The 17,248-nt window shown below is 39.1% G+C and overlaps 1 protein-coding gene across 1 annotated transcript in view; it reads right to left on the reverse strand.

Annotated features, from left to right (window-relative positions):
• TENM1 (teneurin transmembrane protein 1) overlaps positions 1-17,248 on the reverse strand; it is a 790,607-nt gene that overhangs the window by 86,601 nt on the left and 686,758 nt on the right. Inside the window, exon 24 of the mRNA XM_038588255.1 lies at positions 14,175-14,407. Coding sequence (XP_038444183.1) covers positions 14,175-14,407 — 233 coding nt within the window. The remainder of the gene's footprint in view (positions 1-14,174; positions 14,408-17,248) is intronic.

Genomic DNA, 17,248 nt, shown 5'->3' on the forward strand with positions numbered 1-17,248 from the left:
CAGATATCCCTGGAAAATAAGGGAGGGCCCAGCATTAGTAAACAAAACAAAACAAAACAAAACAAAACACCCATCCCATAACAGAGATCTTGAAGGTGCTAAGTGTTGATCTGTGGTTTTTCAAAAATTTCAAGCCTAACAGGCTAAAATCAGGAGTTTTAAAAGTAGTCCTCTTCCAGACCACTCTCCCCAGGAATGCCCCCAGTTTTACTATTCTGAGAAAGGCGGGCAGGTGCCTTTTGAGAGACAAGTGTGCAGGGCTAGGGTAGTAGTCTGTCTAGAGTTTTGATTTTACTTTGTTCAAGAGAACACAGGGCAAAGATTATAGAAACCAAAGTAGGTAGTTTTGGCAGAAGCCATTCTGATGGGTTTTGGCTTGGGGAGGGGCAAAGCAGACCTATCAATCTATTACTCCAGCTTCAGTTTCCTTGGGTTAGAGATGCCTTCCAAAATGGGAAATGATTCCTGAGCTCTAAGGGGAACTACGCTGTAATCAGCTTTATTTCCTGAGTAAATACTGATAAAATCAAGCACCCCCCACCTTCCTTTTCCCAAAAACCTATTACACAATCTAACAAACTTTTCGAAAAAACCAAATGGAATAGCTAGTAAATGAAACTGGAAGAAAAATAGAGCAAATAACATTGGGGCTTCCTGGCCAGGCTTTGATAGTTGGGGCTTGAAGATAACTTTACATTTGAGTTATTAAGCCTTTGATTCCTCAGGGAGAAACTTTAAATGGGCCAGGACTCACTCCCAAGGAAACAGTGACTTTCTTTGGGCAACAATAAAGCTGACTCATTCTATTGAGACTTTTTTTAAATTTTTATTTATTGATGATAGTCACACACACACACACACACACACACACACACACACACACAGGCAGAGACACAGGCAGAGGGAGAAGCAGGCTCCATGCACCGGGAGCCCGATGTGGGATTCGATCCCGGGTCTCCAGGATCACGCCCTGGGCCAAAGGCAGGCGCCAAACCGCTGCACCACCCAGGGATCCCTCTATTGAGACTTTTTTAATATTGAAGAAGTTCACTGTCAGGTATTCAGGGAAACCCACCTATGGACACATACTAGAGGTGCTAGAAGGTTCTACAGCCTCAAATCCAATCAGAACGAAAAGAATGGATGTATGCTGGCCACTGTAGGAGGCCTTAAAGACCCTACTCCAGGGCCAAAGCTGGTGTGTGCTCCAATACATTGGTAACTCGTGTCCTTATAGGTTGTTAAATATTTTGAATATCATCTTTGCATGCGTGAAAGCCTTATTTAAAACAAAGCACTTATAAAAAGGGAATTGTTAGGTATAAACTTGCAAGTAGCTTTCTAAACCCTACTTTTGATTTAAGATTTTTTTAAATTATGAAATATTTCAAATGGTAGACAACTCAGAAAATAGCAATCCACGCCGCCTTGCATCTACCACCTGAATTTAACAGATGTTAACATTCACTTCACATGGGCTCATAAAAAAATAGAAAGAAAATGTTATGAATACAGACAAAGCCCCATGTCCTTATCCCTACTCCCTGTTCCCTTCTCTCCCCAGAGGTAACTACAGCTCTGCGGTTAGCGTGCGTCACTCCCATGCACCTTTTCACACAGTTTCTACATCTGTATGTGTCTACGAATAATCTGGTATTGTTTATGTGCTTCAAAAACTTATGTCAGAGATGGATGATGGTGATGACGGTACAACCATGTGAATATGCTTAATGCTTCAGAATTGTTCACTTGCAAATGTTGAAAATGGTAAATTTTATATTTTATATATTTAAAATGGTAAAATTCAAAATTCATGTTTCGTATATTTTACCACTATAATATGCTAATGATATTATGCCACATTTTTCTTTTGCAATTTTCTTTTATTCATGCAACTTTGCTTTGTGACCACTAATGTTTTTACTTGTAGATGTAGTTAATTCAGTTCTACTGTTATGCAAGATTTTGCCATGTGACTAAGCCTCTATTGATGGATTGTTAAACTGTTTCCTTTTTTTTTAACCACAGTGACATCCTAGCACATGTCTCCATTAGCACATATGTACTTAGGACTTTCCATAGCTTTTCCTTCAGTTAAGTATTTTAAATACATGGTTGCAATTTTTTTCCCTTTAGTTGGACAATGTATTTTGCAAGCAAACAGAATTCAATTAGGGCTGTGAATATTCAATCTATAAAGTTTGACAGAAAAGAATTTGAATATAGTCAAACAATTTTGAAACCAAAATGATTATTACTGGTCTTGAAAACAATCCAGTTAATAAGTTATTGGTTTTAAAACTTATTTACTCATCCTTGTTCTCCTCTTCATACTTTATTTAGTACTTAATCTGTGCCAGGAACTGGCTTAGCCCATAGTGTGTCATTTCATTCTCGAGAACCCTGTAAGGAAGGTAGGTGCACCATCTCCATTTTACTGATGAGAAAACAGTGGCTCGAAGAAGTGACTAATCAATTTGAACTGTTTTATCTGCCTGACCCTAAAGTCTCTAGTTTTAAACTACCCCAAATGCTTCCTGAGTTTTCCAAATTTCACAGGGCCCAAGGGAGAAGAACACATAGTACGATTCAAGGGTTACTGAGAGGGCTGTCCATTTGCCTTAAAAATACCCTCACTTCAGGAAGGCTTTTCTGGGAAGGCACAAACCTTAGAGACTTTAAGGAAATATATTGCTAAATCTGACCACATAGAGTTAGAAAACTTATGTATGGCTAAAAAAAAGGAGAAATTACAAACTTGGAAAATATCTGTGACACATATTAGGGACAAAAAGCTGCTTTTCTAACAGACAAAACACAAAGATCAACAGCTCATTAGAAAAAATGGCAGAATGAGTTTACTGAAAAACACGAATGGTCACAATAGATATGAAAGGACACTCAGCTTAGTTTACAATTAAAGAAATTCAAATTAAAGCTACAGGGTACAAGACACTATTTCCCACTGATCACATGGGCATACACTAAAAGGCTTAATGATACTCAGAGCAGCTAAGCGTATGGCAAAATGGGCATATTTCCATACTGTTGGTATAAATGTGCTCAATCTTTCAGGAGGACAATTTGGTAATATTGACTACCGCTAAAAATGAACCCTATGTATATATTTACAAAACTGCTCCAGTATTATAGGACCTAGGTTGTTCAGCACAGTACTTTAGTGGTTAAAAAAAAAAAGCAAAAACATCCATCTAGAAGCAAATGGCTCAATCAATTATGGGATATCCATATGCTGTAATAATATACAGCTCTTCAAAACAAAGAGGTAGGTATACACATGCTTTTATAGAAAAGTCTTCAAGATATTTTATTAAATGAAAGAAGCAGGCTGAAGAGTAATCTATATGCTGTGATTCCTTTCACGTCAGGGGAGAAATATATAAAGGTCTCCAAGGAATCACAAGGAACTGCTAACCTTGGTTAACAGAGAGAGAGAGAGAGAGAGAGAGAGAGAGAGGCAGAGACACAGGAAGAGGGAGAAGCAGGCTCCACGCACCAGGGAGCCCGACGTGGGTGGGATTCGATCCTGGGTCTCCAGGATTGCGCCCTGGGCCAAAGGCGAGCGCTAAACCGCTGCGCCACCCAGGGATCCCAACCTTGGTTATTTTTAAAAAGAGGGACTGAGTTGTGTGAGTTTGTGGTGAAGAAGCCGGGAATCTGTTTTTTGTACCTTTCTATAGAGTTCAAACTTTCTAATCATACTCACATGTTACTTCTCTATTTTTATGTTTCAATATCAACAGGGCTTAGCTAGATGGTGAGATTATAGGCCACTTTAATTAGTATTTTTCTACTTCTTTTTCTTATAGGATAACAAATGTAATTGAAATATGTTTACTATTGACCTCCTAGGATGCCTTCAAAGACTTTCATTTAGGTTTCTTCCTTGACTTACAGTGTTAGCCCTTTCAGCAGGTCTCCAGTAACATGCTAAGATCAGAGGAACCCACTGTCAGCCATCAGTACTGTGACACCCTAGCTGGAGAGCAGTCATGTAGGCAAGCAAGGAAACCTGAATCCTCAGAGATTGGCCATAGGACAGGGTAGTGTGTGTGTGTGTGTGTGTGTGTGTGTGTGTGCATGTGCGCATGCATGCGCGTGAATGTTTATTTTAAAATATTTTCTCTTTTGTGCAGTTATAAAAATAATAAATGCTCAGAAAAATGAGAAGAAAATAAAATCGCTCAATATTCCTTATGCAACAATTATCACTGCTAACATTTAAACTTCCTCTTTTGAATTTTTATTTATTTACTTTAGAGAGAGAGTACACACAAGTGGAGAGGAGCAGATGGAGAGGGAGAAGGAGAATGAATCTGAAGCAGACTTCCTGCTGAGCATGAAGTCCAGAGGGGCCTGACCCCACCACCCTTGAAATCATGACCTGAGCCAAAACCAAGGGCCAGATGGTTAACCAATGGAGCCACCCAGGTGCGCATAGATAAACTTCCTTTTGCACTTTATCTCTTAAGTACACAGTACCCCTACACCCTTACAGAGGTAGCAGCATGTGGTTTATACAGTTGTATTCTGAACTTTCCATTGAGTAATATTTTGTGAATATTTTCCTTACACCTGCAAGGGTGTGCCAAGGTTTGGGGACTGTGGGAGTGGTCTGTCTTGAGTGCTGACAGCAAGGGGAGTGAATTTTCACTAGAAATAGTAAAAACAATAATAACACTGATGAATAGCAGGTCTGTGTTTACTACCACCATTCACGGGAAAGTCTAAACAGTGTCACTGATGAAACAGTCCTCTCACTGTCATACCCTTTTAAGTATACCACCGTGTCTGCCCAGTTCTGAAAAGAGTGGGAAGAGAATAGGGTGAATTTCTATATAGGGGTGACAGGTTGAGGGCTGGGCAAGGGCTCGGTTAGTCAGGGGAATCCCTGAACCAGGGAAGAAATAGGAACCATTTCCAACATGTCCTACTTGATCAGTTTGCTGCTTAGATTCATCCAGCTTAGATAACTTCAGAGAATCCACTGGACTTAAAAAAAAAAAAAAAAACAAACCAACCCTAGGAGCTGTCTTTTTTATGTGCATATAACTTAAGTCATTAGTGCCTTCAAAACACTGATCTAAATGCTCTGTGTGGTGCCATCTATAATATTTGGGCTGAAATGGCCCAAAATGCAATCAACTGATCAATTACAAAAATAAAAATGGTCCTTCTGGTTCCATTTCCAGCTGTGTTTTAGCTCATGATGATGTTAAAATCATGGATTTCCAAAGACGTATGAGTTTGCTGCATGTTGCTTGAGTTTTACACTGTACATGTGCTAATTCACTCAATATTGCTGGAGGATCAATGAAGCTAAAAACATCTGATGACTTCTCTGTTGTGGAGTGAATTTTCTGGATTCTCTGGGAAGTCAAGGCACTGTAGATTTCAGATTCCTTCAAGAATCAGCAAAGCATGCTAGACTCACCAGGAAATGACTTCCTCTTTGTTTTGATAGTCAGCTCCATGCATTTGGTAAACGTGAAATTATTAGGCCATCATGTATTGATGGTAGAGCAATATGGGGCCATGATCAAAGGTGTAGCTCTAATACAGTTTCATGTTTTAGAACCTTAAAAACAAACATTTTGCATTGAAAGAAATTTCCTAATTAATTTCCGCAGAATTTGTACATTAAAACATCTTACCCTGCTGGAGAAGACTGATAAAGCAAACGTACTACCTTCTGCTGAAGAGAAACTGTATTTAGAAGGAATTTGCTATTCTCATAAAACTTTTAATAGGAAGAAGTGAATCAAATTCCTTAATTACCATTTTATGGTTGGTAAAAGGGCAAATTACATGCCATCCATTTCTAAACTTCTAAATGTCTCTGGTGCTTTTAATTAAAGCTGCCATCTAGAAACTACTAAAGCAATTTTATGCAATTAGTTATTTATAGGTTACCATAATACACCACTCAAAATATGATTTCAGTGATTTGCAGTCTGTTTGTGTGTGATCTCTGTCATTTTTGTTTAGTGGGGAGGGAGTTCTTTTTATCAGCTGAGGTGATTCTTCAGGGGACAGATAAAGCTGTGACACTGTGGAGCTGTGATAAGGAGGCAAAGTTATCTTGGCTAGTGATCTAAATAAAAAGAGGAAGAATCATAATTCCATACTGTTTGTCTTGATATGTAGGGGTCTATGTTTTATCTTAGACAAAACTTCAGAGGAGAAGTATTATTACAGTTACTCCCCCATTTCTCCCCACTTTGCCACCATTGTGCTAGGTACCTAGCATCTCATTTCCTCATGCTACCCTAGGGTTAGCTCCCACCTTGGCTTGTTCCCGTCAGGTGATCTCATTGGTCCAAACACACCCAGCCTGTGCTTCATATGCCCTCAAGGCCCCCCATAAAGTGTTTTAATGAGGAATTCAGGTTTTGCTCTCTCACGCAATACCCTGCACTAAACACTGAAGTTCATATCTGAAGAAAACCCTTATGAAGTGACTTTAATGGCAAAACGGTGGGCTGCTAAGGAAATTACTTTGGTTAGCTGGGCCTTTGTGGGCTCCCCAAACTACAACATGCACAAGAAGACAGCACTGGAATTATTGAGTTTCAATGTTGAGAGGGATAAACTAGTCAGTCACATACAACTCTTGAATCCCATTCTACCTTGACTCTTGCTTCTTTTGTGTCACTGTTCCTTTTTGGAAATGATCAAGTCTCAGACTGACTTACAAGGACACGGAATTTGCCTCCCTCCAAAGTCACTTATTCTGTGTTTGGGTTAATATTATAAGTAGTGTTGTTATTGGCAACAAAACAGTAAGCCTGATCCTAATGGTGGGTAACATTTCACGTGTACACACTACTGCTGGGCAGTGCGCTTTGCAATGCACCTTACGTGTACTACCGAACACCGTTGTGTAGGCACTATTAACTAGTATTCTATCTTCACAAACTGGGGCAGCCACAGCTCAGGGAACTTAGGCGACTTATTCAGGGTCACACATTTAATGAGTGGTGAATCTGCGATATGCATCCAGTTCTGTTTGACTCCAGAATCTGGGAACTTATTTCTCATGGTATTTGGCCTCTTAAATACTATCTCTGTGTTTGCTAGAATATTATGCATGTATGAAAATTAAAATAAATGCAGAAGAAAAAGTCATTTAATAATGCATTTGTAGCTTTATAAAACTTAAATGAACTCAATCCAGGTTCCTCTGTATTAACCATTGATGTTTCCTGGACCTAATTGCCAAAGCTAAACCTACGTGCCTTCCTTTTGTCCGACTTCACACCAACAGTTTGATGGCTTTAGGATTCTGACAGAACAGCAAGAAAGGTTTTCAAGTTCCAGCTGCTGACATAATATAAGGTCAAAATCACTTGGCTATCATAGGCAGAGGCAATTGGAACAACTGCGAGGAACACGTTAAACTCTCATTCTGGTTGCATAAGAGGCACTAAGTCCTCTGGCATAGCTACCATAAACTAAGAGATCAAAACTGTAGTTTCAGAAAGAAATCTCGAGTAGTGTACACAGCACAGGATCACTGAGCAGTAAAAAACAAATATTTTGCCTGAATTTTAAGTCTTTGTCAAACACATTTTTCTCAAGGCCCCTCTGATTCTAGGACAAGGATGTCAGAGGAAAGTTCTCATGGAAAATGCCTTGAAGCTGAGCTGGGAATCTGGCCATGGGCGGTAGAATGTTGATATTACCCAGAAAGCCTTCTTCACCAATTGGCTCTCCCAAATCTTTCCTAACCTTACTTTCTCATTTTTATCAGAATAGATCTAATTCTTGGAGAACACCAAGGTTACCAGAGCAGAGTACCATCAACCTTCTGGCTCCTTCTACCTACAAACTTATCTTTATCACTATACCTACCATTATTTGAGGATGGTCTCTCCAATCTCCCTTCCCTTTCAAGGCCTGCTCCCTCCCAGTTTCCTCCAGATCTGGTTTCATCATTTGTTCTCTGTCTTCTGTATCTTTTCATTTACCTATAACCAATACCATATCTCCTATAGATGAAACCTCCCCTGGGTGCCCTGTCCTCTCACTACGTTTTGCTATATCTCTTGCATCAAAACTTCTCAGAAGAGTGACCTTCTCTAGAGGTATTTATTTTCTTTCCTCCTATTGGCTAATTAAATTACTGAAATTTGGCTTCCATCCCTACTGCTTTTCAAACCACCAACAGCAGATCACCAATGAACTCTTCATTGCCTAATCCAATGGCTACAAGTGTGAAACATTTCATATGACTTTCCATATCTTCTTGAAACAAACGATTCTTTCGGCTTCCTGGATACCAATCTCTTTGTTCACTTCCTTCTGAAGCCCTCTTCTCTGTCTCCTTCCTTAGATTCCCTTCCATTGCATCTCCTATAAATATCAGTACTCCCTATGATTTCTTTGCCCCAGCCTCACTCTAGTGCATGTAGTAACCCGTCACCAAAACAGTTTATAAAAAAATGTATGCATTAAATGATTACATCACTCTCCCTTCAACTCCTTTGCCTATAGGATAAAATCCAAACTTCCTATTCCTGCCCCTGCTCTTCCTATTACCCTTAAATATTTTTACTTCAACACTACTGATTTATTTGTAGGTTCCTAAATGTATCACTCATTTTACTCATGTTGCTGCTTGCTTGTAATTTTGGTGATCACTGCCCTAGTGTCAATCCCAATGGTTATGCCACTGTGATGGATCATGTATGAAAGGAGTTTGGGGAAAACCTGACTGTTCTCCATTGCATAGGAGAACCGAAGGAACATTCTCATACCTGTTTGTGCACCATACTCTCTCTCTTAGACAATGGTGACATCAGCAAGATGTTACCGCTTTGTGTTTTAGCATCTTTCCATTTGCCTCAAATTTAGCATTTCAGAATAGCATGTAGATGCCATGGGAGTCAGTAGAGCTTCAGGATGTACCTCAATTATATCTGTGTAAGGCCAAAACCAGACTATTTTGTCTAGACTTTATCTTACCCAGATTTCTTAATTGTTAATAAAAAAGTGATGTCTGTATGATTAGTGTCATGAATACCCTAAAAACATTTCTGGAAATTGTCAAGATTTAAGGATGATTTCTCTCCTAGGGAATGGCTCAGGAGCTGTTTGCACTCATCTGGGTATTGCCTAAGTCCTGCTGAGTTCTGAGGTCAGTTTGCTTAAAGATGCACAAGAAAATAGAGATATAATCCTTGATGAGGTCCAAGAGAACCAAATTAAGTCATCGATTAATTTCATCTTGTCCAGTCACTCCTTCACCCTCTGTATCTACTTATAAAAAATAAATGTATTCAGCTTGTCACAAATTTTATTTTATATTTCCACCTAGTACCATTTCACATTCTGCTTAAGTACTTGGTCATCTATTACATGACTCATTAGTTTGAGTTCTCTGTAGAATTAAAGAAAGTTGCAGTAAAAATAATAAATGGAACCTAAGTTTCAACTACATCATCCATGCATGTTTTAAAAGCATCTTTCAAAGTCAATTCAAACTCAAATACAATGCCAGGGATTAGCACGCCATCAACTTCTTTCCTAAACTTTTTTCCTTGCCCCATTACATTGAGGTATTGATGAGTAAAATGGCAAATGTTTCTCTTTACTGAGATTCAACTCAAAGTGCATAAAACTGGATCAGATAAAGACTTATTTCCAGGAGAAGTACCCAGGGGCTATCTTATATGAAATTCTGTTCGGAGAGGCTTCCAATTTTCCTTTAAAAAAATCTGTAATTACCAGTTGTAATCAAGAAATTTAATAAAGTTAGGGTTTCCTGCCTCCATCTCTTAAGAAAAATTTGGTGAAGGTCTTAACTGCAGAGTCTTCCGAAGAGATGTGACAAGGTTTCCTAAGATGTATTTGAATAATTACAGTTATAGACTATGTAAGGGCTGTGGAGTGCACTAGGAGTACACCACTAGGTCAGAAAAACCAGAAAAATAGTTTTATGAGGAAGAGGAAACTTGACTGAAAGTCATTTTTCTTGCAAATAAAAATATTTTGCACCTTTTGAATATGAGTCATCAGATAAAAAGCATTTTCCAATATTTCCTACCCTCCCAGAAAAACCAGAGATCATGGATTTTAGCTGAAAGACAGTGGCGTAGAGTGGAGGCATCACAGGCCTTTTTTTTCACCCCTATCATGGTTTTGAATTCCAGTGTTACCTGTGAACTGTGAACTTGGATAAATTTCTTAGCCTATCTGAGTCTCTGTTTCCCCATCTATAGAACTAAGGGAAATGCAATTTACCTTGCGCATCCTTGTGAAGATTAGACATAACATATTGTAAAATAGGTAGCACAGCCTAAGTTACAGCTATGGCTATTGCAATACACTGGAGCTGGGAGGGAGAGCATCCCACAGCCTCAAGTTTACAACTGACACATCTCAGGATCCAGTGTTTATTTTATTTTATTTTATTTTTTTAAATTTTTATTTATTTATGATAGTCACACACAGAGAGAGAGAGAGAGGCAGAGACATAGGCAGAAGGAGAAGCAGGCTCCATGCACCGGGAGCTCGATGTGGGATTCGATCCCGGGTCTCCAGGATCACGCCCTGGGCCAAAGGCAGGCGCCAAACCGCTGCGCCACCCAGGGATCCCAGGATCCAGTGTTTAAATGACTAGTCCAGTGTAACAAAACTAGTCAATGACACCATTAAAACGATTTTAGTGTTCTGGGAAATGAAACCTCAGCAAGGTCCAGGGACTTACACAGGGTCATCCAGAGAAACACTGGCTTTACATGGATTGAACAAAAAAGTTTAGGTTCTCTAACCTGGCATTCGTCACAATTTGCTGCCGTTTAAAAAAAAAATCCCGTGGCTTCTGACATTTTACCTTTTGCTGACTGGTTTTTAATCCCATTTTATAATTTATTCTGACTTTAGGACGAATGATCTCAAAAGCAAATTTCATTTCATCCTATTTTTAGAATAGATTCAGAAAATAAATGAGCTGTCTTGCAGATTAACATTTATTTGACTTACCTTGCATAATTAAGGACATGTTGGAGAGCCTGCCTATAATTGCAATATGTTGCTTGTTAAAGTCTTAGAGCAAGCTCTCTTTCCTAACCTAGAAATTGTACTCCCTAGATGTACATTTCCATTTTCTAGTGAACTACAGCTTTTCTTTATTAGCTTTTAGGTGGAGAGAAAAATCAAACTTCTCCTTAAAGAAATCCATTAAACATTTGCTGTCTTCTATGGGGGAAGGAAGAAGGAGCTGACGTGCATGATAGTTGTAAAGCAAAAAACAAACAAATTGGTCTTTCTTGTGAGATAAAGAACCTGCAGGAGAACCTCAAAGACATCATTAGCAATTAGCAATACTCTCCCCTCAATTTGCACACTGTGCTTTAATGACTTCTTGCATGATTTTTCCTTCTTCTACAGAAGTCTATGAAATTGCCCTGCAGCATTCCATATAATGAGAATCTCACTTCTGATTGACTGCCAAGGGTGAGTGCTGTCTATATTCAGCATGAAGATGGGTGCCCTAGCTAGGCATCTAAGAGTTCTGACCAGCAATTTCAAGAGCAGCTGATGTCTGGACGCAGGTTCCGCCATCTGAGTGATTTTGAAGATCCCTAACAGGGTCTTCAAATACTGTTAACATGGTTGAAGAAGATGTGATGGATACTTAGTGTGAGCCACATGTTTCCCTCCTTTAAACATCCTTGTTCACTCACTGGATCAGAGCAGATGTTGCTAGCATCAGCTTCAATACGTTGTGTGAAAGCGTCTTGGATGGATTAGACATTCAGCTCTCTGAAGCCTGGGCCAGATGTTCTTAGGGCCCCTGCCTACTTTGGGATGAATAAAGTATACTGGATTATTATCAAGGCCACTCTTGGATAGAAAGAGGAGTAAATTAAGCCAAAGGAAAATGTACTAGTAGCCATGACAAGAAGAAAGACTTAGTTTAATATTAGCTTTAATAGATATATAAATTTTGGCACTCTCATTACTGATGCTTTAAGAGTGCATGTAAATCCTGTTCATCAGGACTCTATTATTGCTGCTTTCTAAGCAAAAGAAAAAAGGGAAGAAAGCTGCAGTGAACCAATTATTTGCTCTATTTGGAAAAGCTGAGATATTCACCCTTTATGTGGCAGGTTGAATGTGGTAGGTGAGATGAGTGGTTTTCATACAAGTAGCAACTCAAGAGGATGTCAATTTCAGGCACAATACAAGCTTGATTCCTCCCTATTTCTTATGCAGAAATCCTTATAATACCTGCAAGAATTTTAAACCTGTGTTAAAGGTGGCACCTAGCCTGATACATTTCCTTGAAAGATGAGTTGATTATATGTTGCACCTGAGTTGTGCATTCACTCATCAAATATTTGTTGTGAACCTACTATGTGTAAGATATGAGAGCTGGCACAAGAGAAGAAACATTTTGAATCATTTTATCATGATACCTGGGGGGCTTATATTCCTTTAGGGGGAAAAGGCCATATTTTTTAAGCACAATTGAAACTCCTTTTAGGAACACTTGATGTAGCTAAGAGTTACCTAACCGATCGATTATAGTGGATCCCACACTGTATAAGATATTGCTGGGGAGGTGTAGAAGATTCAAAAGAAATAGTAGATGTAGTTTTTCAGCTCAAGTAGCTTGCCGTGGTGGTAAAAAACCACCTATTCGTGAAAGAACTGGAAAGTAAGATGAGGCAAAATATAATCTAGTAGTGTAGTAGTAACAGGGTGGTGTAGACCCTGTTAGAGAAATTCAGATTTAATGGGCTGGGGTTATCCAGAGGGGCTTTACAGAAGACATAGTGCTTGAATATGGCCTTGAAGAAAGGGAAGGCTTTAAACTCTGATTATAGTTGGAATTTAATCCCCATATGGCAAATGTCAAATGGCTAAAGAGTAACCTCTTAATATTTGAAATAATAAGTGACCATCTAACAAATGAAACACATTGACCTCACTATATTTTTTGGCATGAAAAGATGTTCTTAATATAAAGTGTGAAAAGCAGATTATAGAACAGCATTCTATACTATGATTCCATTATTAGAAAATAAAATATATGATATGCACAGAAAAAAGTCTAGAAGAATATATGCTAAAATATTAACAGTTGCTTTCTATATGTGGTAGGATTATGGGTGACTTTAATTAGAAATACTTCTTGCACCCCCTTTTTTCTAATTTTTCTCCAACCAATGTGTTTTATCTGTGTAATAGTTTAAAAAGATCACGTTGGCTTCTTAAAACCAACCAAAACGAACAGTTCATAAAATCTACTAAAATAAATGTATGTGTGCACACGCACACACACACACACACACACACACACACACACACACCATCATGGAGAAGGAACAGAGAAAGTGGATAGAGTGGACAATATGTGATAAGAGACTTAAAGTTGACCGTCCTTTTGCTTAGTGGCCTAAGGTGGGAATATGATCTCAGTCTATAAAATCATGAAGCTGATTGAGAGAACACAGATTTATTCACAAATCCCAGGCAATAAAATTGAGGACTGGCTCTTGAAGATTGAGGAGTAAATTTAGGACAGATGAAAGTAAGGCCAAGTTCCCACAGAAGGCAACTCCCTTCCCCCCCAGGAATTTGTTATTCTAGGGAGGATACAAATTGAAAGTACAAATAGCTTCAAGAATAATTTAGATAAATTAATAGAAGAAAGGCTCATTAATTCTTAGTTAAGCAAGAGCCAGGAATGTGTAGAGTCTATGCGATATTCAACATATTTAACAGTGGTAGAAGGCGAGCACAGACCTGAACCCAACCAGTGCAGGCCACAGTACTGAAGCCTTATCTTTGAGGCTCTCTGCTGGGTCAGGCATTAATATTTTAGTTGTGGACTGCTGGGAGTTTCCAGGTACTAGTCTTGGGAGAGGGTGGGGTGTCTAGGAGGGCATTCAGAGGGTTCTGGGAAATAATTATCACCCAGGAAAGAAGCATTTCAACATTTTAGTAACACTTATGACTACATGAATGCATATTATCTAAAAATTAGTCCTGACCATGCTTATCTTCTGGGATGGACTTCATCGACAATGTGTGTCAGAGGCAATATTGAGATAGATGCACTAGAGTGTGGCAACGATCTTAGGAGTTTGTGTAGTCAAATGAAATCTTTAAATGACCAAAGGATTTTTTTTTTTTTTTACCTCGGGGGCTGTTCAGTGAAGCTTCCGATGCTCTCCCGCCATCTCCACAGTGACTCTGGTCAAAGGGAAGGCACTGATCACCTGTCCCTGCCACCACTTCAAAATTCTTGGACAGATCTTTTGTTTCCACAAGAGATTTCAACCTGTAGACTTTTCGAGTGTTGGTGTCTGATAGATAAAGTGATTCAGACACAGGGTCCATAGCCAGATAGTATTTGTGAGCAGGACTTGTGCTAAGAAAGAGAAAAGTAAAGTTATTCAAAGCAGTTTTTTCAATATACATCCCCTGGGATCTGCCTTTTGTCACAAATGGAAGATTCTCTTAAGAGATGGAAAAAAATAAATATATCTTCTTTCTCATGTACTAAAGAGATGGACACTACTTTGTTTTTCTAGTGATGGGTCTGGGTCTAAAAAAAAACCTCAGTGTGTACTGCTAATCTATAATGAAGCTAGGATTTCAATACCATCCATCTGGGAGGCAGAGAAAGAAGCAGAAAAGAGAAAATTTCAAAAAAAAAAGAGAAAATTTCAGGAAATATATTTTTTTCATCAATACCTTTCATATCCAGTTCTCTAATTACATACCAGATGCCTGCCTGGATAGCTTTCAGTCACCTCAAATTCAACAAATCTCAAACAGAAGTTCACCTCTTCCTGCCTACTCCATCCTTCAGAACCCTACTTTTCCTCCTCCAGGCTTCCTGCCTCCTGGGGGGCCCTACCCGCCTCCAGGCTCCTGTTGTAAATTGAAAGACATAGATACAAAGATGGAGGCATGTTGTGTAGGGAGGGTTGTGATAGAGACACATTGCCAAACCTTTCTTCTCCAAGCTTCCTTTTTTTAGCTGACAATCACACTTTTCTAATCCATTTTGTCTTGTTTCAGGACATAATAGAACTGACTATATAGGACCTTTTGGGGGGGCTCATAATCACAATCAGCTGTACCTTTTAAAGGTGACGCTAAAGTTACCTTGATTGGATTTTGGTATTCCTTAAACTCTTCAATTACATATTCACATGGAATCTCTTGTGATATTTTTACCTGCATACATGGCTGAGCTCATTCATTCATTTTGATTCTTCCTAATTCCATTTTTACAATGGCTGTAGTAATGTTGGTTTGGGAGATATTTTGCTTGATCCTAAGGTTGGATCTCCATCTTTAAAAACCCTAAAAACCTTTTAACATTTCTTGGTGTGGTAGACAAGCCTTTCTTCACTTAGTAAATCCTCACATGCCTTTTAAGGCTTTACTCAGGCATCTTCTCCTGGAGAAAGCCTTCCCTAAATCTCCAGACTGGGTTATTTACACTATATTTACCTCTATTTGGGGGATTACATATTGTATTATTTTTAAAAATTTGTAAGCCCCAATAAACCATGCGAGCCTGGAGGAAATTAACCTTGGTTATCTCTGATATGCTCACAGCCCAGCACTCTGCCCCATGCCCAGTTGTCAAAGCCAAGAGCTATTCCTCACTCCTTCTTCTATCATTCTCCATATCCAGTAAAGCAGGATGCTTTTAAAGATTCTACCTTCTAAACTCTTTTCCAATCTGCCCACTTCACTTTATCTCCATGGTCATTAGTCTAAGCCTCTCATCTGAGTTCCTTCCTCAGTACGATTTCTGTATCATGTAATTGTTCATTAATTAAGAAATATTTACTAAGTGTACTAATGTGCCTAGGAACTGTGCTATGGGCCAGAGACCTACTCGTGTGTGTGCATTAAAACCCAATGCTACAGCCCCTTTCTTCATGAAATTCATGGTCCAAGGGGGGAGTCAGATCAGCAAACAGGCTATGACTGTCAAGTGTGAGGAGGAAAGGATATGAGCAGAGAGGAGGAAGGAAAGGATATGAGCAGAGAGGAGGTATATGTGACCTACCAGCACCTATCATATTGTATTAACATTGTTTTTAAAGATAAACTGAAGTCCATATTTTATTCAGATTTCCTTAGTTTTTATCTATCATCCTTTCCCTGCTCCAGATTCCATCTAGGATACCAAATTATATTTAGTCATCATGTCTCCTTAGGCTCCTCTGGGCTGTGACAGTTTCTCAGACTTTTCTTGTTTCTGATGACCTTAACAGTTTTAAAGACTATTGGTCAGGTATTTTGTAGGATGCCCTCTACCGGAATGTGTCTAATTTTCTTCTCCTGGTTAGACAGGGGTTATAGGTTTTGGGGAGGAAGACCACCGGGGTGAAGTGCCATTCTCATCAGATCAAATCAAGAGTACATAACAATCAACGTGACTTATCACTGTTGATGTTGACTTTGATCACCTGACTGAGGTAGAGTTGGTCAGGTTTCTTCAGCATAAAGTTACTATTTTTCTCCCACTTTCCATATTGTACTCTTTGGAAGGCAGTCACTCTGTGAAGCCAACACTTGGAGAGTAGGGAATTAGATTCCACCTCCTTGAGGGTAGAATGTCTACATCAACAATTTGGAATTCTTCTGCATGAGAGCTTTATCTCTTCTCCCCCATTAATTTATGAATTCAAGACTTCATTTATATCAGTAGGGATTCATGGATATTTCTTGTATACTTTGCATTAAAACCCAATGCTACTTTATTTTGTTGCTCAAATTGTCTGGCATTAGTCACTGGGAACTCCTTCTGTTGGCCTGTGAGACCTTACCATACATCCATCAATGTGGAGTTCTTGTTTTTTTGTTTTCTTTTAGCCCCTGTCTACTTTTTGGCACTACAAGATGCTCTAAGCTCATCTTTTATAGTCCTTGCCCCAGTACTGGAATGAATCATTTTGCTAAAGACCCCTGGTTCCTTATTTTGGAGAATGGTATTAGAAACCAAGATGTGAGTGAGTGCTGGGGGTAAGATTCACTTTTTTTCCACATCTCTCCAATCACAGTGTAAGCTCTTTGCAGGCAGGAACCATACTCATCTATCTTGAGTGCCAATAGAGTGTTTGACAGGGTCAATGTTCAGTTACTGCTAAACTAAACTGTAGGACATGAAACTAACTAATACATGGAAGTTTTCAGGTCTTGGCTACCCAGCCCAGCAAAATGGCAGGGAGGGGGTCATCAGAGT

Source organism: Canis lupus, chromosome X (genome assembly GCF_011100685.1).
Source record: "Canis lupus familiaris isolate Mischka breed German Shepherd chromosome X, alternate assembly UU_Cfam_GSD_1.0, whole genome shotgun sequence".
Taxonomy (NCBI): Eukaryota; Metazoa; Chordata; class Mammalia; order Carnivora; family Canidae; genus Canis; species Canis lupus.